The sequence below is a fragment of the Triturus cristatus genome, chromosome 2_1, assembly GCF_964204655.1.
Source record: "Triturus cristatus chromosome 2_1, aTriCri1.1, whole genome shotgun sequence".
NCBI classification, from domain to species: domain Eukaryota; kingdom Metazoa; phylum Chordata; class Amphibia; order Caudata; family Salamandridae; genus Triturus; species Triturus cristatus.
The window spans coordinates 682,438,184-682,464,451 of record NC_140581.1 but is presented as its reverse complement, the minus strand read 5'-3'; the positions used below and the strand labels follow the sequence as shown (position 1 = coordinate 682,464,451).

At 52.4% G+C, this 26,268-nt stretch overlaps 1 protein-coding gene across 3 annotated transcripts in view; it reads left to right on the top strand.

The window, feature by feature from the left end:
* Positions 1 to 26,268, top strand: part of MCC (MCC regulator of Wnt signaling pathway) — a 1,374,593-nt gene that overhangs the window by 1,159,927 nt on the left and 188,398 nt on the right. For all 3 annotated transcript variants that reach the window (XM_085632616.1, XM_085632618.1, XM_085632617.1), the window contains one exon: positions 10,173 to 10,273. In XM_085632616.1, coding sequence (XP_085488742.1) covers positions 10,173 to 10,273 — 101 coding nt within the window. The remainder of the gene's footprint in view (positions 1 to 10,172; positions 10,274 to 26,268) is intronic.

Genomic DNA, 26,268 nt, shown 5'->3' with positions numbered 1-26,268 from the left:
ACCGAGAAATTCCAAATGGATAAGTTAGAAGAATACAACCACCGCGAACTGAGACAATTCTGCATAGAACTTGGCATTGCTACCACCGGCCTGAGTACCAAGGATGATCTAAAGCACGCCCTAGAGTCGTGGACAGAAACTGGGGTCGCCGGACCCTCCGACCAAAGCAGCATCACACCAGAGGGGAACGCCACGGCTCCCGAGGAGCGGGGAACGGGCCTCTCGCAGGAGGAGATCCGAGAAAGAGAAAGAACCAGATTGCACGAGTTGGAAATGGCACGACTCAAGATGGATGGGGAACTCAAGTTAGCTGAACAGAAACTCAACCTCGAGCATATGCGGCTCCGAGAAGAACGAGAAGAGAAGCAGAGACAGAGAGAGCTGGAGGAGAAAAAAATAACGCTCGAGCACGAGCGCCAACTAGCGGAGATAGAACTTCGGAAACAGAATAAAGAACTGGGGGTGCCTGAGCGACCACACACCCCGGGGCCAATCGAGAAAAAAGTCCACATCCCCAAGGATGTTGTCCGCGAGTATGTCCGAGAAGACGACATACAACAGTGGTTTAAAGCCTACGAGATCGCCATGACCTCCCACCGGATCGACCGGAGTGATTGGGGAGCCGGACTTTGGGGGAGGTTTGTCAACGAGGGTCGCGATGCCCTACTGCAGCTCCCAGATCACCAAATGTCGTCCTACGACCACATGAAGGCTGCCCTCCTCACCCGCTACGGCCTCACACCCGAGATGTACCGCCAGAGGTTCAGAGATTGCACCCGGATCCCAGGTACAACTTGGGTAGAATACGTGAACTATTTTAGCCGTGCCTTCGAGGGTTGGATCAAGGGGAGCCATGTCTCCACCTACGAACAACTCTTTAACCTTATGGTATGGGAGCACCTGTCGAACAACTGTTTCGTCGAGCTCAGGCAGCACCTCCTCGACAGTAAGCTAACTGACCCCCGGCAGCTCACCGCCGAAGCTGACCGATGGGAAAGCACCCGGGTGGGCCGGAGGGGGCCACACGAACAGAACAGAAGCAACCCAGGCCAGCACCGTCCTCGGGGAGGAGGAGGGGGCCAGGGGCGAGGGAGAGACGCCTTGCCAGCAACACCCGTGGCCAGCACCCCGCCTCCGGCCGGCCGGGGCAACCCCCCGTGGCGTCCTGGGTTCCGAGCCAACGTCACGTGCCACCGATGCCAGCGAGTCGGCCACTACGCCAATGACCCGAGCTGCCCGCAGAACCAAACACCCAAGCACCGCCAGGTAGCTGCCGCCGCCCTGGGGGAAGAGCGATTATCGGGGGAACCAGAAGAGTATGAGCCGGCCCAGCAAGAGTGGGAACCGGCCGCCATGGTCCTGGCGTGCTTAGGGGGAAGAGACATGGTCCCACGGGCCCCCCTCCCCGCTAACACCAGGAAATACGGTCAGTGGGTGACCATTAATGGACAGCGAGCCGAGGCCTTGCGTGACACAGGCGCCAGTGTGACGGCCGTCCGCTGTCACCTGGTGAAGTCCGAGCAGATCCTGCCGAACATTCTCTGCCCCGTCCGCTCGGCAGACAACTCTGAGAGTATGTGTCAAATGGCCTGCGTCCCGTTCGAATGGGGAGGGGTCTCCGGCCTGTTGAAGGTGACGGTCCGGGACGATGCCCCCGTGGACTGCCTCCTGGGGAATGACCTCGAGAGTTCCCCGTGGGCCACCGTTGAGAGAAGAGAGCACCTGGGGATGCTGGGCCTCGCGGACTGGGCCTGCGTAACCACCCGGTCCATGGCCGCCCGTGCCGTCCCCCGATCAGAAGAACCGGAATGGCCAGCACCTCCGCCCCCGGTCGCCCCAGTAGAAGACAACGACGAGGCCAGCCTCCCAGACCCGACGACCGAAGGGGACGCGCAACCTCAGAACCTTCCTGACCTGGCTCAGTGGCGTCAAGCAGGGGGGCCCACCCAAGAACAGTTCCGCCAGGAACAAAAGACCTGTCCCTCCCTCGAGGGACTCCGCCAACAAGCCAGCGCCCAGAACGCAGGGGACTCCACCGGAACTCACTGGGTCTACTGGGATAACGACCTGCTATACAGCGAGCAAAGAATCGCCGAGCTGGGGGCCGGTCGAGTACTGGTGGTACCTCTCCGCTTCAGAGACTTTCTGCTCAACCTGGCCCACGATGCCCCCCTGGCTGGACACCTGGGCCAGGACAAAACGTACAGCCGCCTAGTGACCCACTTTTTCTGGCCGAAAATGAGGAACGACGTCCTGAACCACTGCCGATCTTGCCCCACATGCCAAGCCAGCGGGAAGAGTGGTCGGAAGCTGAAAGCCCCTCTGCAACCCTTCCCTGTGGTCACCACCCCGTTCGAGAGGGTGGGGATAGACATTGTGGGGCCCCTGGACCCCCGCACGGCACAAGGACACAGGTTCATCTTAGTACTGGTGGACCATGCCACCCGCTACCCCGAGGCGGTGCCCCTACGGACCGTGACAGCTCCGGTGGTTGGCCGGGCCCTAATGGGGATCTTCTCCCGGGTAGGCTTCCCCCGAGAAGTCGTCAGCGACCGAGGCACGAACTTTATATCCAAATACATGAAGTCCCTCTGGCAACAATGCGGGGTCACCTACAGATTCACGACCCCCTATCACCCCCAAGGGAACGGACTAGTGGAGCGTTTTAACCGCACTCTCAAGGGGATGATTGGGGGATTGGAAGAGCCCCTCCGTCGCCAGTGGGATGTACTACTCCCGTGCCTCCTCTTCGCCTACCGAGAAGTTCCCCAGAAGTCCCTCGGTTTTAGCCCTTTCGAACTCCTGTACGGGCACCCTGTGCGAGGGCCCCTCAGCCTAGTAAAAGAAGGTTGGGAGATGGCCCCCCTAAAGACCCCTCCAGACGTCTTCAAATACCTCCTGGCCCTATGCAATCAGACCCGGCGCTTCAGAGAGATGGCCAAGGCGAACCTCGAGGCCAGCCAGGAGGACATGAAGAGGTGGTATGATCACAATGCCTCCTCCGTTGAGTTCGAGCCTGGACAACAAGTATGGGTGATGTCCCCCACCGAACCATGTGCCTTGCAAGATAAGTGGACGGGGCCCTTCAAAGTGGTCGAGCGCAAAAGCCCCGTCACTTACCTCATCGACCTGGGGACCTCCCGGAACCCCCTTCGGGTCCTCCACACCAACCGACTCAAACCACACTTTGTGCGCTCAGAACTCAGCCTCCTGATGGCTACGGACAGTGGGGCAGAGGAAGACTCCGAACCCCTCCCGGATCTTCTGAAGACTCAGGAGAATGACGGCTCCGTGGACGGGGTCCGGCTCTCTGACGCCCTCACTTCGGAGCAACGCCAGGGCTGCCGGAACCTCCTGCTGCAGTACGCTACCCTGTTCTCCCTCACCCCCGGGGTCACCCCTTGGTGTTTGCACGACGTGGACACCGGGGACAGTCCCCCTGTCCGACACCGGGCCTACCGCGTACCAGATCGGGTACGGGCCTGCATACAGGAGGAAGTGGCCAAGATGCTCACAATCGGGGTCATCGAGCCCTCGGACAGTCCCTGGGCCAGTCCGGTTGTATTGGTCCCCAAAGCCGCTGCCCCCGGCACCGCACCTGAACTGAGATTCTGCGTCGACTACCGGGGCTTGAACGCTGTCACCCGGACCGACGCTCATCCGATCCCCCGAGCAGACGAGCTAATCGACCGGCTGGGGGCCGCCCGCTACCTCAGTATCTTCGACCTAACAGCGGGCTACTGGCAGATCGGCCTCACACCCAGGGCTCAGGAACGGTCAGCCTTCTCTACCCCCGATGGCCACTACCAATTCAAGGTCATGCCCTTCGGCATGAAGAATGCCCCCGCCACGTTTCAACGCCTCGTGAACCAGGTCTTGGCGGGGCTCGAAGAGTTCAGCGCTGCCTACCTGGACGATATCGCTGTATACAGCCGCCACTGGCCCGACCACCTCCGTCACCTCCAAGAGGTCCTACAGGCCCTCCAGCGGGCCGGCCTCACAATTAAGGCCGGCAAGTGCCAAATTGGCCAAGGGTCTGTGACCTACCTTGGGCACCAAGTGGGAAGCGGGCTGGTGGCCCCGCTACAACTTAAGATTGCTGCCATCCAGTCCTGGCAGCCCCCCGTCACCCAGACCGAGGTCCGAGCCTTCTTGGGGCTCACCGGCTACTACCGGCGGTTCGTGAAGGACTACGGCAGCATCGTGGGGCCCCTCACGGGTCTCACGTCCAAGAACCAACCGAAGCGGATTAACTGGACCCCCGATTGTCAAGCGGCCTTCGAGAAGCTGAAGGCCGCTCTATGCACCGCCCCTGTGCTCCAGGCCCCCGATTACAGTCGGGAATTCATGGTACAGACCGACGCCTCCGACCACGGCATCGGAGCCGTCCTTTCTCAGTTAAACCCCGAAGGTCATGACCAGCCGGTGGCCTTCATCAGTCGACGTCTCCTGGCCCGAGAACAGCGCTGGAGCACCATCGAGAGGGAGGCCTTCGCAGTGGTGTGGGCCCTCAAAAAGCTCCGGCCCTATCTCTTCGGTACCCACTTCCGGGTACAAACCGACCATCGACCCCTGCAGTGGCTGATGCAGATGCGGGGGGAGAACCCAAAACTCTTGCGCTGGTCCATTTCCCTGCAGGGAATGGACTTCACTGTGGAGCACCGACCAGGCCAAGACCACGCCAACGCGGATGGCCTGTCCCGCTTTTTCCGCCTCGACGAAGAGAGTCCCCAAGGAGATGGGTGACTCTCCCCGCCTTCAGCTGGGGGGGACGCATGTTGGACAGGCCACACGAAGGGCTTGCTCCCTCCCCGCACGACAGGGCCCGAGCTCCGGCCCACCAGGCATAACCCACGAAAAGCACCTGTACCCCGTCTCCCGACGGATCTTCTGCCCTCGGACCTCTACTCATCACGGGGCCCAGCCCCACCGGCTCCCCCGGCCGGGTCAAGCCGCCATCTTGGGCCCTGCACCACGAGGCCGCGTGGCCTCGCCCCGACCCTAACCCCGGGCCTGACCGGCCCCGACATCCCGGCACCACCATCCACCCGGGAGGTGAGCGGACCACTTGGTAGGTCAATGGGAGGGCGAAGTGTCAAGAGCTCTTCCCCCGCCAGGTGCCGATCGCCTCCAGCTCCCCCAGGCGCTGGCTCCACCCCCTGCTGGGTGTCTGGACACCTTCATCCCGGGCCCTCCGACCTCCAAGTGCGAGGGTCCGGACATCAAAGAGCGCCTGCCCTATAACTGGGGCAACTCCGGAGCAGGAAGGCAGTTGTATCCTGGAGTCGAGAGACACCGAGAGAACTCAGCCTTGACGGACTACTGGCGCTGCCGTAGCCCGCTCTTGTGAACCATCGTCCTGCCTGCTGGCGCTGCCGCGGCCTTCTGCAACATCCATCCTCGTCGGGACCTGCTGGCGCTGCCGCGGGCCGTTGTAACGACCATCCTCACCGGGACCTGCTGGCGCTGCCGCGGACCGTACATCGACCATCTTTCCGGGACCTGCTGGCGCTGCCGCGGACCGTGTACCGACCATCTCGACCGGGACCTGCTGGCGCTGCCGCGGCCCGTACCAACTAAACCACCAAGCTCGAGGATTGTGAGCTAGTCATCATCTCATCCGAACTACCTGACTGGTAACCAGACTGTCCCGTTCCCCCTTACCCTGCATTGATAGACTTGAATCGAGGGGACCCCTGAGTCCAGACCTCCTTGTACCATTCAACCGTACCTTAAGAAGTGCTTATAAAGAACACTGAACCTTATCCGTGTGTGGTATCTGTCTGTGGGGGGGAAGTTACTTGTCTGTACGATCGCTGAAGTCGGCTCTCCCCGGAGGCCTCTCCTCCTGACCCCGGCCGACCCTCCCGGTCCGTCTACCCTTTCTAACATACTGTTTTAGTTTTAAATTAGACAACTGCACTACGTTTGCGGGGGCCCTGATTTACAGGCCCCCGGGTTCTGCTCTCAAGTTTTTAGATACCTTGGGCGAAAGCATAAGCTCTTTAGTGATACTCAAATTTTACACCTTTAGGTGATTTTAATCTCCATCTTGAAGCAACAGATACTCCTAATACAAACACGTTCACAGAAATCATAAATACATTGGGGCTAAAACAGCTGACAGAGGGGTTTACACATTATGCGGGACACACCCTGGATGGGATATGTACAAATGCAGCCAACTTAATCACTGCCCCTCCAGTCATGATAACTTGGTCAGATTATAAGCTAATCCCTTTCAAGTTTGACTTTAATAACGTCCAATTAGAAAAAAAACCTGGGCAATCAGTCTTCACATAGAGGTGGAATAACTTGTTCTCCAATCCCAATCTGCAGAGCATACCAGAAGCTGAAAAACCCACTCTTACAGGGGATCCTGAAATCGACAACAATCTTTTTAATGACTGGATGTTGTCACTGGCCAACACTTTAGTTCCCCTAAAGAAAAACATTATTTAAAAAAAAGGTCAGCTCCCTGGTTTACCCCTAGTTTAAAAGCCTTGCAGGGACAATGTAGAAAATTAGAGAAGCAATGGAGGAAAAACTACAAAACAGAAGACCTGGGGCTTTTTAAATCAGCACTTAGAACCTACCGCCAGCAAATGAAAATAGAAAAAAAGACACACTATTCCAATTTAATAAATAAAGCAGACAACCAGAAGACCATTTTCAATATCGTAAAATCATTTACTAACCCAAAAATCCTAGAACAGGAAATCCCTCCATCACAGGACCTATGTGATCGAATCGCTGATTTGTTTGACAACAAAATTTGCGATTTAAAGAAAGACTTTACGAAAACACTCCCCCAACCTAAAAAAGTCCAGACCTAAGGGACAAAAATGGAACTCTCATGTTTTAAGGAGATTAACTTAGAACAATCTAGGCATGCCATCCTCTCTTGTAAATCTTGCTCGCCTTTCGATCCATGTCCTCCAAAAATCCTACATGCACTGGTGAACACTATAAATCCCATCATCAATCAGATAATTAATGCCACTTTTAGGCTAGCTAAAATACCTGACATTTGGAAAACCACCGCCGTGAAGCCACTTCAAAAAAAGAAACTCTCGGATCCCACCACCCTTTCCAATTTTAGGCCCATTTCATTGTTGCCATGCTTGACTAAAATTGCAGAGAAACTAGTTAACATCCAACTCAATGATTTCATGCAAGAAGCTAACATTCTACATCCTAAGCAATCTAGTTTCAGACCCGGCCATTCAACAGAATCAGTACTACTCCACACCACCGAGACCCTAAAACTTGCCCTGGATCAGGGTAAGGATGCGGTACTGGTTCTGTTGGACTTGTCAGCGGTGTTTGACACGGTCTCTCATGATATCCTGAGAGACAGTCTTGCATACAGTGGAATCACGAATAATGCATTGGCTTGGATCACATCTTTTTTAGAAAACAGGCATCAGATTGTAACATTGGGAAGTTACAAATCGGGAGAAAAATGGCTGGCATCAGGGGTTCCTCAGGCCTCGTCCTTGAGCCCAACCCTTTTTAACCCCTATATGGCACCACTTCTCCTTATGATGGACATTTATGATGTTGAATCCATTGCCTATGCGGATGACACTCAACTGATCCTCACCCTTGATAAAAACTCTATAGAGGCGGAAGAAAAATGTAATTACTGTCTAACAGCAGTGATGGATTGGATGAAACTGAATCATCTTAAATGTGACAGCTCTAAAACAGAGATTATGCTGTTTGGCAAGTCCAACGTATTCAGGCCTAACCTGTGGTGGCTGTCAAATTCGGCTCCATCTCCTAATACACAGTGAGAAATCTGGGAATAAAATTTGATCACACATTATCCTTCCACAAGCAAGCTCTCACCGTGGCAGGTACTTGTTTTCAAATAATAAAAATTCTCAGAAAATTCTTCGATCTACTCCCGGTGCCTGCTAAGAAGACGGTTGTGGCAGCCTTAATTTTATCTCGCCTGGACTACTGTAATAGTCTTTATGCAGGAACCAAAAAAACGGTCCTGAGAAGGCTACAGGTAGTTCAGAATGCTGCAGTGAGGTTGGTACTCAAACTGCCCAGAGACTCCTCCTCAGCAACAGCACTAAAAACCCTCCACTGGCTGCCTGTTCATAAGAGGATTCTTTTCAAAGTTATGACCATCATCTATAAAACTACAAAAACGGACCAGAATACCTAAATTCCAGAACTAAGCCATACACCACACAACATACTTTACGGTCATCTTCAGAGAATCTTTTAACAGTCCCCAATTTTAAACTTAAAACTAGAGGTGGAAAGACAATTGCGGTCCTAGGGACCAAAGCCTGAAACTCCCTGCAAACACAACTTAGACACACACAAACGGAACTCATTTTTAGGAACTCCTTAAAAACCTGGATCTTCGGTATTCCAGACAATACTGCGTGGTCTCTTAGTTAAGCTCTGCCATTTTAGTTCTTCTCCTCTCAGATGTCCTTTCTCCGCTAAAGCGCCAATATACTCCTTGGAGTGGACGTTGCGCTATATAAAACTACATTCATTCATTCAGGATGCATTATACCAAACAGTAGGATATAACAGACTGCATCTCTTGCGCCTGAATTTTAGTCTCTGCCTTTTACCTCTCTGGTGCTTTGAACCTGCACTTTGCTGTCTCAGCGTGTACTCTTATGAAAACATCATTCTCAACAGATTATCCACTTTTTATGCACAGCCATTCCCTCTGTGAAACTTTATTCCCCTATGTCAGATTGTAGGGCGTTTGATGAATGCAAGAGTGCCTGTTCTCCTCCAGTTAGTTGTACTCCATTAGGTAAGGTGGTCCTTCAGTAGTGTCTCTCATACCAGAACTTAGGGCAGTCCCTCACGCCACCCAAAAAATCGTCCTTTTCCCTCTTCTTCACTGCTGTGCTTTTTCAGGACTTAATGGAGCATGTGGCCGCAGACAACATATCACCACCACGAGATACCCTCGCTCAGATGTCACAAAGATCTTTGTCAGAATCTGAAGAGTTACAAAGATGGGTCTGTAGACAAGTCAATGCCTCTGATGGGATGTTTGTAGTCGGAACTCTCTTCTCCTTTGGTTCGGAAGCGAGTGCCCCACAGTCACTGGGAAACAGTACTCCTCTGGCTTGTCCTTTCCTGGGATGTCCTCCTTCAGACAGCAACTGGTGTAATGCTACTGTCATCTCTGTTATCCTATACCTTGGGGGTCTCTGAGCTACTTAGTTGCTGGTGCTCCATCATCTGCTCCCTGTCTCTTATGTGAGTGAGCAGCTGCAAGGAGACTGTGGTGATTGAAACATCTTCCTCCGCACAGATGCATCCCTGCGTTTAGGGCAGATGAAATTGAGAGCTTCCAGAAATTTATCACCACCACACTAATGCAGTGTTGCACAACCCACCCCTGTATGGATACAGTTCAAAGATGTTGAGCCTAGCAAAGAGCCCCAAAGATCCGTGACCATTGTAGGGCCTGCTGGCTCCACCCGCTATAATGTATGCAAACATTTTTATTAAAAATGTTCGATACCAGTTACGCACATCTTTTTGCTGCCATTCCACTCTTGTGCCCTTTTCTCACAACCCTTAGACTTTTCAGGAAGTTCACACTGAGGCCCACATGTTGCGTTGTCCTGTAGTGTTTTGAGGTGTACTTTGCCTGCGTGATAATTTATGGGATATGAAATGGTTTAGAGACGTATGTGTTTGGGGATTGGTAGCTGATCCCTGCCCTGTTGCTACCTTGGTTGCTTCTGGGTGGATGCTCAACAGCATGCAAGATGTAGTTCCTAAATGCTTCACTGGTCAATTCCGGAATGTCTTCGACCTGTTTCTAGATATCCCACTGAAGCTAACAGCCCTTCTGGCTCCAGAAACATCAACGTTTAGGCAGACCGTAGCCAGCCTCAGATGAGCCAGTGAACCCGCAAAGTAGTACTGCGTGTACCTGCTATATTGATTGCGCTTCAGATAAAGCGTATAACTCAATGAGCTGATCTAACGTGCATGTTTGGGTAACCTGTTCATAGACTTTGGCGTGTGACTCCTCTGCCGCCTGTGATCGCCAGCCTTTGAACCTGCAGTCACAAAATGGTGGAATGAGGTTGTTGACTGACTTAGGGTGGAGGCCATACTGGTGTCAGTCGCTGGTTCTAATCTCCTGTTTCTTTCTCCCTCCTCAGTGAACAGTGCATAGAAGCTTACGAGTTGCTACTTGCTTTGGCAGAAAGTGAACAGAGTTTGATTCTTGGACAGTTCCGCGCTGCCGGTGTTGGGTCCATGGGTAAGTACACCATGTACCGCTCTGTTGAGCTACAGACATTATTTATTTTGTTACCGTGGGTGTTTTACTACCTTTCTTCAGCTTGGGGTGGTACCTAGCTGAAAAGCCAGGAGGGATTTTAGTTTTCTGTCGCTTCTTATAAGATGTCTGACAGGTTTAATAATTGGATTTCTTTTGCCCTTTGAAAATCGAGAGACACAAGATAATATATTTCTGAGAAGTACTATCTGTTTTTTCGTTGACTGTATTACCGTCAACAGCACAGGCTTGAATCAAGCCTGAAACTAATATACCTGCAACTCCAAAACAAAACATTAGATCACAATGTCATTTTTATCACAGTTTCGTTTTATTTCTGAGTATAAAGGATTTCATGCACTGATTTGTTTTTAGAATGCGGCAGTGTTTTTCTGAGAGAAATCGATTATCCAGTCAATTAGGCATTTTTCGTTTTTTTACTCTGTGTTTGTGACCTTGAATGAGCGCAGCTCTTGCTCAGAATGGGGGGCTTCACTGATGCTACCACGTGAACTCTGTAAGAGCTTGCATGTGTATGGTGGCCCCAGCCCTAGAGCCAGTGGCGGCCTAGTCTTGTGTTGTATTTAACACAGGTAAAAGGCATTAACAAACCACGCCACTGCCTCCTTTTCTTACTGTGGAGAAGGGCTGCTTGTGCCACGCCAGACATCCACCATATCACGTGTTATTGCCCTTCGTCTGTCTGCTGTGATAGGCTATTGAATTTGTTACTGTCATTTTAGTGCCTGATAAATGTTTGACAGGAATTATGACTGACTCAGAAATGTGTGGGTACAGTGAAAAGGGATTCATTTCTCCCGTCCCAAATGTGTGACCATCATCTCTCACCTCGTGAGCTTCCCGTCAAAAGAGATCTCTCTACAGATCTCATCTTGGAAGTGCAGAGATTTAAACAGATGGATGAGCGGTATGTCCTGCTCCCCGTATACAGCTCGATGTGGGTAGCTTGCATCTTCAGTCTCCTGTTCCAAGGTACAGTAGAGCCAGGCAGCAACATCTGTGGACTCCTTTAGCAATAGAGGCCTCAATCATACATACTGGTGTACAAGCAACATCTTTTCTCTCTTTGTCACCTTTTTCATATTGTTCTTCATTCCTTCCATCTTCTTTCTCCTTGTTCTGCCTTTCTCTCTCTCTCTCATCTTTTGGGACAAACTAAGTATAAGGAACAAGCTCCATCCCCAACAAGCATTTGCAATGCAATAGGTCTCGCATTTATAAGAGTTTGAGCTATTGGCATTGTAAAATTACAATGCCTTTTATTTATGTTTTGGTTTTAAAACAAATAAAAGGCATTGTCATTTACAATGTCAGTAGCATAAACTCGCATAAAAGCAGTGTGTGGAGTACAGCAGTGTGCGGCGTGCAGCAGTGTGTGGCGTGCAGCAGTGTGAGGCGTGCAGCAGTGTGAGGCGTGCAGCAGTGTGAGGCGTGCAGCAGTGTGAGGCGTGCAGCAGTGTGAGGCGTGCAGCAGTGTGAGGCGTGCAGCAGTGTGCGGCGTGCAGCAGTGTGTGGCATGCAGCAGTGTGTGGCGTGCAGCAGTGTGCGGCGTGCAGCAGTGTGTGGCGTGCAGCAGTGTTTCGTGTAGCAGTGTGAGGCATGCAGCACTGTGTGGCGTGCAGCGGCGTGCAGCAGTGTGCTGCGTGCAGCAGTGTCGTGCAGCATGCAGCAGTGAGTAATGCAGCAGTGTGCGGCGTGCAGCAGTGTGTGCCGTGCAGCAGTGTGTGGCGTGCAGAAGTGTTTCATGTAGCATTGTGTGGCGTGCAGCAGTGTGTGGCGTGCAGCAGTGTGTGGCGTGCAGCAGTGTTTCATATAGCAGTGTGCGGCGTGCAGCAGTGTGCGGCGTGCAGCAGTGTGTGGTGTGCAGCAGTGTGTGGTGTGCAGCAGTGTGTGGCGTGCAGCGGCATGCAGCAGTGTGTGGTGTGCAGCAGTGTGTGGCGTGAAGCAGTGTGAGGCGTGCAGCAGTGTGAGGCGTGCAGCAGTGTGAGGCGTGCAGCAGTGTGAGGCGTGCAGCAGTGTGAGGCGTGCAGCAGTGTGCGGCGTGCAGCAGTGTGCGGCGTGCAGCAGTGTGCGGCGTGCAGCAGTGTGTGGCGTGCAGCAGTGTGAGGCATGCAGCACTGTGTGGCGTGCAGCGGCGTGCAGCAGTGTGCGGCGTGCAGCATTGTGCTGCGTGCAGCCGTGTCGTGCAGCATGCAGCACTGAGTAATGCAGCAGTATGCAGCAGTGTTTGGCGTGGAGCAGTGTGTGCCGTGCAGCAGTGTGTGCCGTGCAGCAGTGTGTGGCGTGCAGCAGTGTTTCGTGTAGCATTGTGTGGCGTGCAGCAGTGTGTGGCGTGCAGCAGTGTGTGGCGTGCAGCAGTGTGCGGCGTGCAGCAGTGTGTGGCGTGCAGCAGTGTGTGGTGTGCAGCAGTGTGTGGTGTGCAGCGGCATGCAGCAGTGTGTGGCGTGCAGCAGTGTGCGGCGTGCAGCAGTGTGCGGCGTGCAGCAGTGTGCGGCGTGCAGCAGTGTGTGGCGTGCAGCAGTGTGTGGCATGCAGCAGTGTGAGGCGTGCAGCAGTGTTTCGTGTAGCCGTGTGAGGCGTGCAGCAGTGTGCGGCATGCAGCAGTGTGCGGCGTGCAGCAGTGTGTAATGCAGCAGTATGCGCAGCAGTGTGTGGCGTGCGGTAGTGTGCGGCGTGCAGCAGTGTGTGGTGTGCAGCAGTGTGTGGCTTGCAGCAGTGTGCGGCGTGCAGCAGTGTGAGGCGTGCAGCAGTGTGAGGTGTGCAGCAGTGTGTGGCATGCAGCAGTGTGTGGCGTGCAGCAGTGTTTCGTGTAGCAGTGTGAGGCATGCAGCACTGTGTGGCGTGCAGTGGCGTGCAGCAGTGTGCGGCGTGCAGCTGTGTGCGGCGTGCAGCAGTGTGCTACGTGCAGCAGTGTCGTGCAGCATGCAGCAGTGAGTAATGCAGCAGTGTGCAGCAGTGTGTGGCGTGCAGCAGTGTGCTGCGTGCAGCAGTGTGTACCGTGCAGCAGTGTGTGGCATGCAGCAGTGTTTCGTGTAGCATTGTGCAGCATGCAGCAGTGTGTGGCATGCAGCAGTGTGTGGCGTGCAGCAGTGTGTGGCGTGCAGCAGTGTTTCGTGTAGCAGTGTGCGGTGTGCAGCAGTGTGCGGCGTGCAGCAGTGTGCGGCGTGCAGCAGTGTGTGGCGTGCAGCAGTGTGTGGCGTGCAGCAGTGTGTGGCATGCAGCAGTGTGTGGCGTGCAGCAGTGTGTGGCGTGCAGCGGCATGCAGCAGTGTGTGGCGTGCAGCAGTGTGCGGCGTGCAGCAGTGTGTGGCGTGCAGCAGTGTGTGACGTGCAGCAGTGTGTGACGTGCAGCAGTGTGAGGCGTGCAGCAGTGTGAGGCGTGCAGCAGTGTTTCATGTAGCCGTGTGAGGCGTGCAGCAGTGTGCGGCATGCAGCAGTGTGCGGCATGCAGCAGTGTGCGGCGTGCAGCAGTGTGTAATGCAGCAGTGTGCGCAGCAGTGTGTGGCGTGCGGTAGTGTGCGGCGTGCAGCAGTGTGTGGCGTGTAGCAGTGTGCGGCGTGCAGCAGTGTGCGGCGTGCAGCAGTGTGAGGCGTGCAGCAGTGTGAGGCGTGCAGCAGTGTGTGGCATGCAGCAGTGTGTGGCGTGCAGCAGTGTTTCGTGTAGCAGTGTGAGGCATGCAGCACTGTGTGACGTGCAGCAGTGGGCAGCAGGGTGCGGCGTGCAGCAGTGTGCTGCGTGCAGCAGTGTCGTGCAGCATGCAGCAGTGAGTAATGCAGCAGTGTGCAGCAGTGTGTGGCGTGCAGCAGTGTGCTGCGTGCAGCAGTGTCGTGCAGCATGCAGCAGTGTGCAGCAGTGTGTGGCGTGCAGCAGTGTGCGGCATGCAGCAGTGTGTGGCGTGCAGCAGTGTGTACCGTGCAGCAGTGTTTCGTGTAGCATTGTGCGGCGTGCAGCATTGTGTGGCGTGCAGCAGTGTTTCGCGTAGCAGTGTGCAGCGTGCAGCAGTGTGCGGCATGCAGAAGTGTGCTGCGTGCAGCAGTGTGTGGCGTGCAGCCGTGTGTGGTGTGCAGCGGCATGCAGCAGTGTGTGGCGTGCAGCAGTGTGTGGTGTGCAGCGGCATGCAGCAGTGTGTGGCGTGCAGCAGTGTGGCGTGCAGCAGTGTGTGGCGTGTAGCAGTGTGCGGCGTGCAGCAGTGTGAGGCGTGCAGCAGTGTGAGGCATGCAGCAGTGTGAGGCGTGCAGCAGTGTGAGGCGTGCAGCAGTGTGAGGCGTGCAGCAGTGTGCGGCATGCAGCAGTGTGCGACGTGCAGCAGTGTGAGGCGTGCAGCAGTGTGAGGCATGCAGCAGTGTGTGGTGTGCAGCAGTGTGTGGCGTGCAGCAGTGTGAGGCATGCAGCAGTGTGAGGCGTGCCGCAGTGTTTCGTGTAGCAGTGTGAGGCGTGCAGCAGTGTGCGGCATGCAGCAGTGTGTAATGCAGCAGTGTGTAATGCAGCAGTGTGTGCCGTGCAACAGTGTGCGGCGTGCAGCAGTGTGTGGCGTGCAGCAGTGTGTGGCGTGCAGCAGTGTGTGGCGTGGTTTGTAAACAACAAGAAAAGCAGACATCAAAGGAAGGGTGGGAGGGAATGAGCATATGGGGTGTGAGTTATAACGAAAGTTAATTGTTGTAAGAGGGGATGCAGGAAGTGAGGCCGAGCGCGCGCTGGCGAAAGCAGTCTGCTGTTTTCAAGTCCGATGCCAGATGCCAGCTTCGTGCTTGAATGCCTCACATGCACTGGCCATAAACCGCATTCCTAAGGTCTTGTGCCCCTTACTTAATCTCTCTGAATGCGTGAGGCGGCGCACGCGCAGGAAGTAGCTGGTGGCAAATGGAATGCGTGTGGTTGTGCGCGTAACCGCCACCCGATCCGCCTGAGAAGCCTTTGGGAGCATTTTCTGAAGCCCCTACATAAGTCTCGCTGTGCGATTGCTTACGCGATAGCCAGGCGAGACTTAAAAATGACTGCCAGTGCCAACCACCTGCTACCACCAGCACAAATTAAGCACTGGCCTCCGCACGTGGAAACCCCTGTGCTCAAGCAAAGTGTCTTGTCTTGAAGTGAACCCGCCGTGCCACATAAAGCCAAGTCAGAGGGCTTCTGATCTTTAGTTGCCATGAGGAGCAAGTGCATGGCAACTCAGGTGTGGAGCATCACAAAAGGGATAATTGATTGGTGCTCCCAAGCATCAGTCTCTGCATCTCTGCCAATCCATGGCATAACACAGGGCCCCACAACCCAAGCCCCAGGGGGGCCCCTTAGCACAGTACTCTGGCTGGAGAGCTCCTGATTGAGTCCGGAGGGGGCCCCTCCACGTCCCTTTCAGGGGGCCCCCCTCAAGTTTCGTTATGCCAGTGGCACCAGTAATATAGTAATCTTGCTTTCTTGTGGAGAGCTTCATGCAGAGTTCTTGAACATGTCAAAGAGCATCCATCTTTAACCTTGATTTGCAAAAAGATAAAGATGAAGGTATGTTTGTCCCTTGACAGCAAACTCCAATCAACTCGAGCTCTTTTACTAGGCTTCCGTAGTTGGGCGACCTGCAGCCAATTATTCGGTTACCCTAATGAAGTCTACGGCACCCAAAGCAGTAAAGCCTCCCTTCAATTCCAATGATTAATGGGCTGACCGATTGTTCTCCTCTAATCAGAGAGCAGGGTCCTCAAATTCATACTTGCTCCGGTGCAAAAGAAGTAAGCACCTTAGAAAGAAGAATCTGCTCCTTGTGAATTTTTGGTTGGTTGTTAGATCTTCACATTGCATTAGTTTGGACACATTACTGATGTATCCACAGATTACCTGCAGTCTGGTGTTGGCAGGAGTGCCACAGCATTAACGATAACTTTGGATATGCTGGCCAGAAGAACGCATACTTTGTTTTACATAATTGTGACAACCAACCTTGCAGTGTTGTCTATATAGTGCACACTATCATTTGCATTTATGAATCAATATATTAATATTTGAACTGAAATTGATTCATGCTTCTGATAAGAAAAAGATCTCGAAACCTGGTAAACAGGCTTCCCTGTTCCTGCAGCAATTCTATGACATATTTTAGATATCTATATTGTTGTGTATGCCTTATGTGAGTGAAATATTCTCCTCTTATCTGTTAACCCAGTTCTGGTGTTAAACGTTGCCTGTAATCAGTGCATTCTCCAAATTGTGAGATGGATGTATTCTTTTCTGTTCATGTTAATCGCCTTAAATCATACATTGGCCTCCCATCCATCACTCCCTATTCCAGTATCTTTCTTTAAAATGTAGATCTCAGATCTTGTTCGCTAAAAAAGGTCATCAAGATAATGCCCTAAAGATTTTGGTATGAGGGATAATAAGCCAGATATTTCTGGTACTCAAGAAGAGGGACTTCTCACCAATATTGGAATCTTACTATGTGAATAGGTTTCCGAAAAATAATTCATTAATCCTGACCTTGCCATGCAACTGGTGTACCTGTATGATTGGATGCTGTCCATTATCTTCCAGAGTGCCTACTTCGCACCTCAGTTGGCAAATAGCATAAGTTCCTCCCTTTCGGAGTGGATTTACTGGACTGCCAATTTGTGGTTCTCCCATTTGGCATTACATGAGTACCATAAGCTCTTCCCAAAATCCCTGATGTCGTTGTTGCCTATTTGTGGCTAACAGGTGGTATGCTTTCTGCACACCAGGCTAGTGGAGGTAGGAATTGTTTTACCAGTGAGGTACCTTGTAAACCACGTATTCCCTGGTGTAGGACATGGGATTGCTCAAAATTCCTGACTCCTGCATAGTACTTTCCCTTGACTCTTTTCAACTGTGTGATTCTTCCCATTGTGAAGCGTGCACTTTCTCCAGCAGGAGACATTACACAGCATTTGCCAAATGATTTCATTTTTTCTATCCACACCCCCTACTTTGTGCTGTGAATTTGTTTGCTTGCTTGGACACTTTTTGTCTAGCATGTTCAAGGTCATCTAAGTCAGTTTATAGAAAATGGTCCTTCCGTGAGAGACATTTCAGACCTGATGTTGCTTTCAGACTCGTGATCATTGGATTGTATTGGGCGTGTGGAGAGACAAGCTGCTATGGGAAGAGTCATTCAGACTTTCGGAGCCCCAAAAAGGGCATGTGATAGGTGCTTCTCTGGTGGTTTGGGGGCTGATCTGGAGGATTTTCTATCACATGGATGTTTTCTTAGAATGCTGTATGAACAGTCTGTGTCTTAGTAGATCATCATGTTGCAACATTTGAGCAACAAAATCTTTTTCGAAGTGGTACACGCCCTTTTTCAACTCTGAAGTCAGTGGAAACACTCAAGAGAAATTCTTGTTAATGAAAGCAGCAAGAATAAGGAGAGAGGGAATAAGAAGAAGCCAATCTGGCAGAATAAGAGGCCCGCTGTACAGATTAAACCCGTTACGAGCCTGTTCCACCTTTGGATAAGTAGAAGAGTTGGCAACATCGACACTATTGGTCACATCTATTCAATCACCTATATCCTAGGCTGGTATACAATTCCCGTGTCCTGAAGAAGACCCGTTACGACTACTTACAATTAGCGGTTGATGCAGGGTCGAAACGTTGACGGTTCCCCAGTCCCTTATTAACTTGATTTCCTTGTTGACAATTAAAAGATAGGACATGTGCCTTACAAGGTTTATCGCATACCCATGAGGAAACTAAGGACTTTGTCAAAAATTAGGAATTGTGTACATATTTTTTGTTATATCTTGTAAATACGTACATATACTGTAATTATTTGCACTGTCACTTGCACTGAGTCACTTTATTCACCTTTTTTTTTTTTTTTTTTTTAAATCCTTTATTACAATTCCGAAAAGATACAAGTATGGGCCTACAACCAACAGGCCGGCCGCTAAACGCAGTGTAAACCTAGGCACGACTTAACATGCACATCAATGAAGCAGCAAAAGAGTTACTAAAGTGCTAATTATCGCAGTCAGCCACAGCCGCAGCCCCTAAACAAACAGGAAAGGTTTCATATTTTTGAAAAACAGAAAACATCAAACTCACAAGGCAGAGGAGGTCAATGGCAGAAACATGTGCTCCTCGTATCGAGGGAGTAAACCAACCCAGGTAGACAGAGGGGGGGGGGGAGGGGGGCAAGGCAGAAGCGACAAAGTCGCATGTCGCAGGAGCATACAGGAATGCGGGGGCTAGGGAGACAGAGCGGCATCCATCTCACGCGTCTGGGGCGGGGCGCAAATACCTCCACGATAGGAGTTCCAGGGACCCCACACCTTAATCCACTTCCCAGGCTTGCCTCTCGCCACATACACCGTTTTCTCTCTAAACATACACCAGTCCATGTGTTCCTTCCACTCGGAGACCGTTGGCGGCCTCTGGGAGCCCCACAATTGTGCGATGTCACGCTTCGCTATCATATAGCCTAGAGTCACCCATTGCGTCTGCGTCACATTGTAATCAGTCGGCTCCCAGACATTCAGCAAGCATCTACGTGCCTCCGGCAACAAGGCAACATGCGTGACTTCTTCTAACACCGCATGCACTCTGCACCAAAACCGAGTCACCTCCGGACACTCCCACAAGATATGGAGAAAAGTCCCCAGTAGCCCACAGCCTCGCTTACACAAACCATCCACCGAATACCCCATACGCATCAGGCCAGGCCCCGTGACGTACACTCTATGCAGTATCTTAAGCTGGATGAACCGCAATCGGGCCGGGATAGCCACCTCTTTCGGGGAGGCCACCGCTGACACCCAATCCTCGTCGTTCAGTTCTATACCGTCTGCAATCCATGTCTCCCGCAATGAGGCCAGCAAACCCATTCGATCATTGATAAGCTTTTTATAAATCAACGAAATGGTGCTATCCGGCACATAGCCGTCCAATACTCTGTCTTCCAACGGGGAATGCTCCGGAATAGCCGCCACGTCTGAAAACACGGAACACAAGGCATGATGAACTTGAACATACCGATAGTATTCCCTATCATTCAACTGGTATTCCGTTTTCAGCATGTCGAACGTCTTAAATTTCCCTTTCGTCCAGAGATCCCCTACCGTGCTGATACCAATCGTATCCCACTTCTCGAAGCCTTTCGTAGTATACAGACAACCCAAACGCTGGGACGCGTACAATGGCGTAGCCCGAGTCAAGCGATCCCTCCACCCCATCGCCGCATTTGCTGCATGCCACACCTGCACCGCGACCCGCGTCGGGCCCGTCAACCGCGCATCAAGGGACCCCGAGTATAGTGCTCGATTATAGTCTCCGCCTGGCAGTAGCAATTTGTCCATCTCAAAAGCCGGGTTCAAAGCAGGGCCATACATCCCGTGATTGACGGCAGCCAACTGGGAGGCCCAGTAATATCGCTTAATGTCAGGGAGGGCGACCCCCCCGTCATACCACGGTAGGGTCAGTTTAGCAAGAGCAATCCGCGGCCGCCCGTTCCAAAACAATCGACGCTGGAGACACTCCACCTCCCGAAAATAACGGGCCGGCACTACCTCCATAGTGTTCTGCAGGGCGTACAAAAAGCGTGGTAGCGACATCATTTTGAACAATGCTGCCCGGCCGAGCGGCGAGAGCGGCAGCCGCCGCCAACCCGCCACATCCGCCCTTAGGCACTGAAGGGGGGGGAGAAGATTCCGTTCATACCGGGCCACCGGGTCCAGGGTTATAAAGATACCCAAATACGTGAACCCCGACTCCGCAATCTGGATAGGGCACCCCCGCGGAAGGGGGGGGGCCTCCGCGGAGAGAACGTATACACAAGACTTAGCCCAGTTAATTACCAATCCGGAGTTGCGACCAAAGGAGCTCAACACATCCACCAATACAATGAGCGATTTACGCGGAGATGCAAGATACAAGAGGATATACAAGAGGATATCGTCCGCATATAGGGAAACACGATCCTCGTATTCCGGCGTCCATCTAAGGCCACGTATCGAGGGGTGCCACCGCAACCATTCCGCAAGGGGCTCCAAGCAAAGCGCAAAGAGAAGAGGCGACAGTGGACATCCCTGTCGGGTGCCCCTACCCAAAACAAAGGGAGCCGACACCCGTCCGTTGACCACTACCTGTGCCAGTGGGTTGTCATAAAGCAATTTCACCCAACCGATAAACCCCGGGCCAAACCCAAACTTCGCCAACGCCGCCCAGATGTATGGCCATTCCAAGTTGTCGAACGCCAATGGTAGCGTCCAAGGACGCCAAGATGGCCGGCTCACGAATGAATGGGGCGCGAGCAAGGACGCCATGCAGTCGCCGCAGGTTCAAAGCGGTATTGCGATGGGGTATAAAACCGGATTGATCCTGATGAATCAGGTCGCCCACAACCCGGATCAGACGATTGGCGAGGATTTTGGGCTCCGCGTTTAACAAAGAGATAGGCCTGTAAGAAGTACACCGATCCCGCGGCTTCCCTTCCTTATGGATAACAACAATAGTAGCAAGACGTTGGTCAGAAGGGAGGGAGCCCGCCGCCTGAGCCTCAAGGAACATGTCCCGGAGATACGGGGCAATCGCATCTGGGCGTAGCTTATACAATTCGATGGGAAGTCCATTAGGACCCATGGCCTTACCCGAGGCAATGGAGCGAATGGCCAAAGCAATCTCATCTGGCGATAGGGCCGCATCCATCAATACTTTATCCTCATCAGATAGGGAAGGCAGAGTAATATCTCGAAGCAGCAGTCGAGAGTCTTCCTCCGATCGCTCTGAGACCGGAGAGTAGACCCCGTGAAAATACTCCGCAAAGCAATCAACAATGTCACCGGGGTCCGTCACACGCACACCATCCACCCTCTCAATCTCCGGCACCACTCGACTCGCTCTCTCCTTCTTATCCAACTAGGCAATCAACTTCCCTGCCTTATCACCCATATGGTACAATCGCCCCTGTTGCTCCCTGCTCATACTCCTAGCAGATTCAGTAACCAGCGCCTTATAGTCGGCCTGCTTAAGCTCCAGCACATGCAATCTGTCATCCGTAACACCTTGCACCAAATCACTCTCCAACTCGGTGATCTCATTTTCTAGCCGAACAACCTCCTGCGCCTCGCATTTTTTGGTGTGGGAAATGAGAGATAGGGCCTGGCCCCGGAGCACCGTCTTAAAGGCCTCCCAAAGGGAGACGGCGGAAGACACCGACCCCACGTTATCATTAAAATAGTATTCCAAAGACTTAACCAGGTCTGCACGAATCGTGGGGTTCCGGAGGTACCAGGGGTTGATCGAAGCCACCCTCCCCTCCGCCCCCAGGGCGATATCTAGGTGCAGCAAAAGGGGGGAGTGATCAGATATACCGCGCGCCAAGTGTCGCACCTCTCCGATCATCCCCGCCTGGGCCGCAGGCACTAGCATATAGTCAAGCCTCGAAAGACTACCGTGGGCCCCGGAGTGGAAGGTATATTGCGCGTGTCCAGGGTGTTTCAACCGCCAGCAATCTATCAGTCCTAGGGTATCCAGAAAGCCCCCCAGCCAGTTCTGGGCCCGAGGGAGGTCCCTAGGGGGGTATCGATCCTCAATACCGGAAACCACCGCATTAAAGTCCCCCCCCAGTACCAACACCCCCCCCCCCCGGGAGCCTAAGCAGCAGGCGTCCCAAATCAGCGTAGGTGGCCGTCTGCAGGCCCGGCGGCACGTAGACCGCGACCAGCGAAATCAATCTACCCTCCCACCTCCCCACCAGCGCAGTGTAGCGCCCTCTGTCGTCGTGGAGCACCTCATCCACCACCAGCGGGAGAAAGGTCCTGACTAAGATGCCCACTCCCCTCGAGCCAGAGGTGAAACCAGAATGGGCCAGGAGGCGATATCCTCGTCTGTTCATGGCATGAAAAGAGTTCCCTATGAGGTGCGTTTCCTGCAAGAACACAATGTCAGGCGAAATACGTTTCAAGAACTGCAGGACTACCCCCGCTTTATCCTGTCCCCCAGCCCATTCACATTCCAGGAAAGAAGTCTCAGTCCCCTACCCCCCATCCCTCCCAGCACAAAATATCCCCCTCCCGGGGAGCACAATCATAATAGCACAGCAAAAAATATTACCCCGCCTTGTGAAACAAACAAACAAACCCCAACCCCCCCCCATCAACCCCAACAAAACTCCCCCCTCCCTGCACCCCTGCGTGAGCCCGAACAGCCCCCCCAACATGCAGTGTGCCTGTCGCCCCAATATGAAGAAAGGACAAGAAAAAAACCCAGAAGGAGGAAAGGGCCCCAGCAAGCCCCCCGCAACCTCCAAATACCACGGGGCAAAGCGTTACAAACTGGAGTCCAGTGCAGCCACAGGTGCAAAACGTTACCAATACAGTCCATCACCAGGATCACAGTTCCATTCCTACTCCGTCAAACCCTCTCCGCTCTCCGCCATCCGACCCTCCCGATCCCGACTCTTGGGTAGGGCATCCAGCCACTCTCCCACCGCCTCCGGCCGGTCGAAGAAGTGGGAGCGACCATCCAACTCGACCCGCAGCCTAGCCGGGAACAGCATCGCATACTTGAACTCCATGTCTCTCAAGCGCCGTTTGATGGCCGAGAATCCCATCCGTTGCTTTTGAACCGCTTGTGTAAAGTCTGGGTAAAAGCTAACATTAGAGTTCTCAAATCATAATGGCCCAGCCACCCTCGACGCCTGCAGGATAGCGTCTCTATCCCGAAAATTAAAAAGTCGGGCAATGATAGGCCGCGGGGGGGCACCCACCTTGGGCGCACCCCCCGGGATCCTGTGGGCCCGTTCCACAGCGAAGAACTTGCTCAGCCCTTTGGGTGCTAGATGAGTCACCACTAGAGCCTCCACAAAAAGATCCACAGCAGACTCCTCCGACCGTTCGGGCACGCCGATAATGCGGACGTTGTTCCGTCTGGCCCTGCCTTCGGAGTCCTCAAGGCGACGCTCGGTCAGGTCACTGGCGAGCTGCAACCTCCGCACCGTCGTCTGCAAGGCGGCCACATCTACCGTTAGGCTCGACGCTGCTTGGGTCAATGAGTCGACCCGGTCATTGGTTTTCGACAGGTCCGCTCTGACCAAGGTGACATCAATCAGCGCCGAGTCCAATTTGTTAGCCAGAGTATCCAATTGCTGGTTCACAGTCACCTTCATCTCCTCAATGGCCCCCATGACATCCAACAGGGTCAATTCGGATGATGCGCCCGAGGCCTCCTTGGGCGGCTCAGGCGATTTACGCGATCCACTAGGGGATCCCTTTGGCTGTGCATAGCGGTCCATATTGTTGGCCTGGGAATAGGCTCCCCTCCGGGTAGATTTGGGTTTCAGTTTGTCGCCGTCCACTCTCGTCGTCATCGTCAGCGATCAGCAAGGTCAGCACCCTCCAGCACCCGGAGGAAGGCCAGGAGATCTGGGCCGCTAACTGAAAGAGGCCCGTTTACAGTTCAAGACTAGGCCTTGCACTCCGTACTCTGCGCAGCTCTCCCAATGTCCCACGCATCAGTCTCGGTAGCTCAACTCGAAACCGAAAGTGAAAGCACGGGGTCCGGGGCAGGCCCAGCCTGGCATGCCGCTGTTGTTCAATTCGCAGCCGGGCACCTCACCAACCCGAGTTCGGCACCAAGGCCGGAGAAGGCCGCAAACTTCAGATCGCCAGAAAAACACGTTCCCGGAGTCCAATTTCGATTTGGAAAACGAGTGGCACCTTAGCGCAAGATCATAAACAAAAGCCCATCGAAAAAATCAGGATTATGACAGGATAGACGTGGGAGGTTGCGGAGGCCCCCGGGAGCCACAAGCCTACTCGGCCATCTTGGTTGCACGCTAGGCTCCTCCCCCCCTTTATTCACCTTTTCACTGCGTCGTTTTCTAAAAATATTGTATATACAGCCTTAGCTTTATCTTTTTAAATTTTCGGATTTTGTTTATTTTCAAATCAAAATACAAAGAAATAAATTGCTATACTTAGAAGTATATAATTCTGTTTGATATTGATTATTCAATTGATTTAAATATGCTGTGGTCCTTGATTTGGTATGATTCAAAGTAATTGCTTCCCTACGGAACCATTGTTTACATTTTGTTGATAAGGCCCAGGTTCCTTGGGTTATAGGGTTACCCCTGTTTCTTTAATTTTCTGCAACATTTGAGCAGGCAGATTACTGACGCAGGTTAACATCAACCTTCTGTATGTCCTTGCAATCTCAAAAGTAAGTCTTCCGGGACTGTGGAAAGTAGAATGAGCAGGTAGACTCAAAACCTGAGGAGATGTGGGTTGAGAATTTAGAGGAAATTTATGCCAACAGGACGATTGTTGATTTTGCAGATTATGCCCTAGAATAATTATATCCCTTGAGCCAATTGCAAGCCTGTGCCAAATTTTCAGATGTACAGTTTGGAAGAGATATCCAAGACATTCTTGGTGCTGAAACAACCAGTGAATGTGGGAGAGAGCAGGCGACTATTAACTGCCCCAAAAAGGTCCTACTTTCAGAGACCAAATCAGATCTGACTTCTCTCATGGAAAAAATGGTTGCATGACCTGGGAGAGAATTGAAAGATACTGACAACCCTGATACTCTCCTATGCCCCTAAAATATCGAGAAATGCCAGATTTAAGCTACTTCAATTAAGTGTCCTCTATAGAACCTATCTAATACCCAGTGTCGTAGCAAGGGGGGGTGGTCCGACCCTGGCCAGCAGGAACTTTGGGGACGGTGCCCCCCCCCACTCTTACCTGCGGCTGTCACAGGGCAGCAAACGCAGGGATCACCACCACCCCACTCCCTCCACCACCCACCCGCAGGGACCGCCAGGGGCTGCAAAAGGTGTAAAATCTCCACTGCTAATACCTAGTACGCTTCAGAAAATGTATGACCTACCATTGCAAGAATTACATAGAAGTGGGAGAGATGAGGCAGACATTCGACATATCTATGACACCGCCATGAAATGAAAGAATATTGGGCAAAAATAATGAATATATCGGAGGAAACCACTGGTAGATCTAACTTACTGAACCCCAAATGTGGTTTACTGGGACTAATGCCCAGACCCAAAATGGCTAAAACTACCTCAAGATTTCTAGACCAGGTACTGCCAATTGCAAAAAAATGCCTGATCGTGTGATGGTGATGAGAGGACACATAAGTACCAAAAGCTCAAGGTTTGGGTGACAAAGTGAGAAAATTAGAAAAACTGGAAGCAGAGACACCATATTTAGCTATACAGAGGTGATAATAGGCCCTGGGATAGCATGGGCATGAGAGGCTTCTCCTGAAGACGAGGAAGATGAGCATAACACTGTGCAATCATAAAGAAGAAAATAAACCCCATCATCTAAAACTATCAAAGAAGGATTGGGTGGCACTGCCACATGCTTTCCTCACACTAGGCGTTTTCTTTGCACCCCCTCCTGCCATTCTCTAACGTAGATGGAATAATACGGTAAACACAATTTCACTGCACCCTTGTGCATATTTTTGAAGTAGTATTTCATTTCTTGAAAACCTATTTTATTTGTCAAATTGCACATACGTTGCAGGGCTCTGCACCCCAGAGACAACTGCAGAATCAAACCATACATTACCACGGGAGCAATCGACTTTTATAAGTGACAACAAAATGCATAATGAAAGTATACATAATGATACAAAAACCCCCCCCAACACTCCCCCTCCCTCGCCCCCCCCGAAGTCGTACAGCGTCCGCAGAGTCTTGTCCACAACCTTTATACAGAACAGAAGAGTCGATGCATGATTACACCTCCCCCCCCCCCCACCCTGCACCTGCACAGACCCATATGCCCCAGAATTTGTAGTATTTCATTTCTAATATGACACATGACTCAGGATTTTTGTGTGGCGGTCGCTATCTTTTTTTTTGGTACTAATGTGTTAGTTGTTGGTTGAAATAATACAAATGTATTCTGTAGCTGTACCAGAAGCCACCAGAACAAACTTATAGAATAACCAATTGTTTTGGCTATTGAACAAAACTGT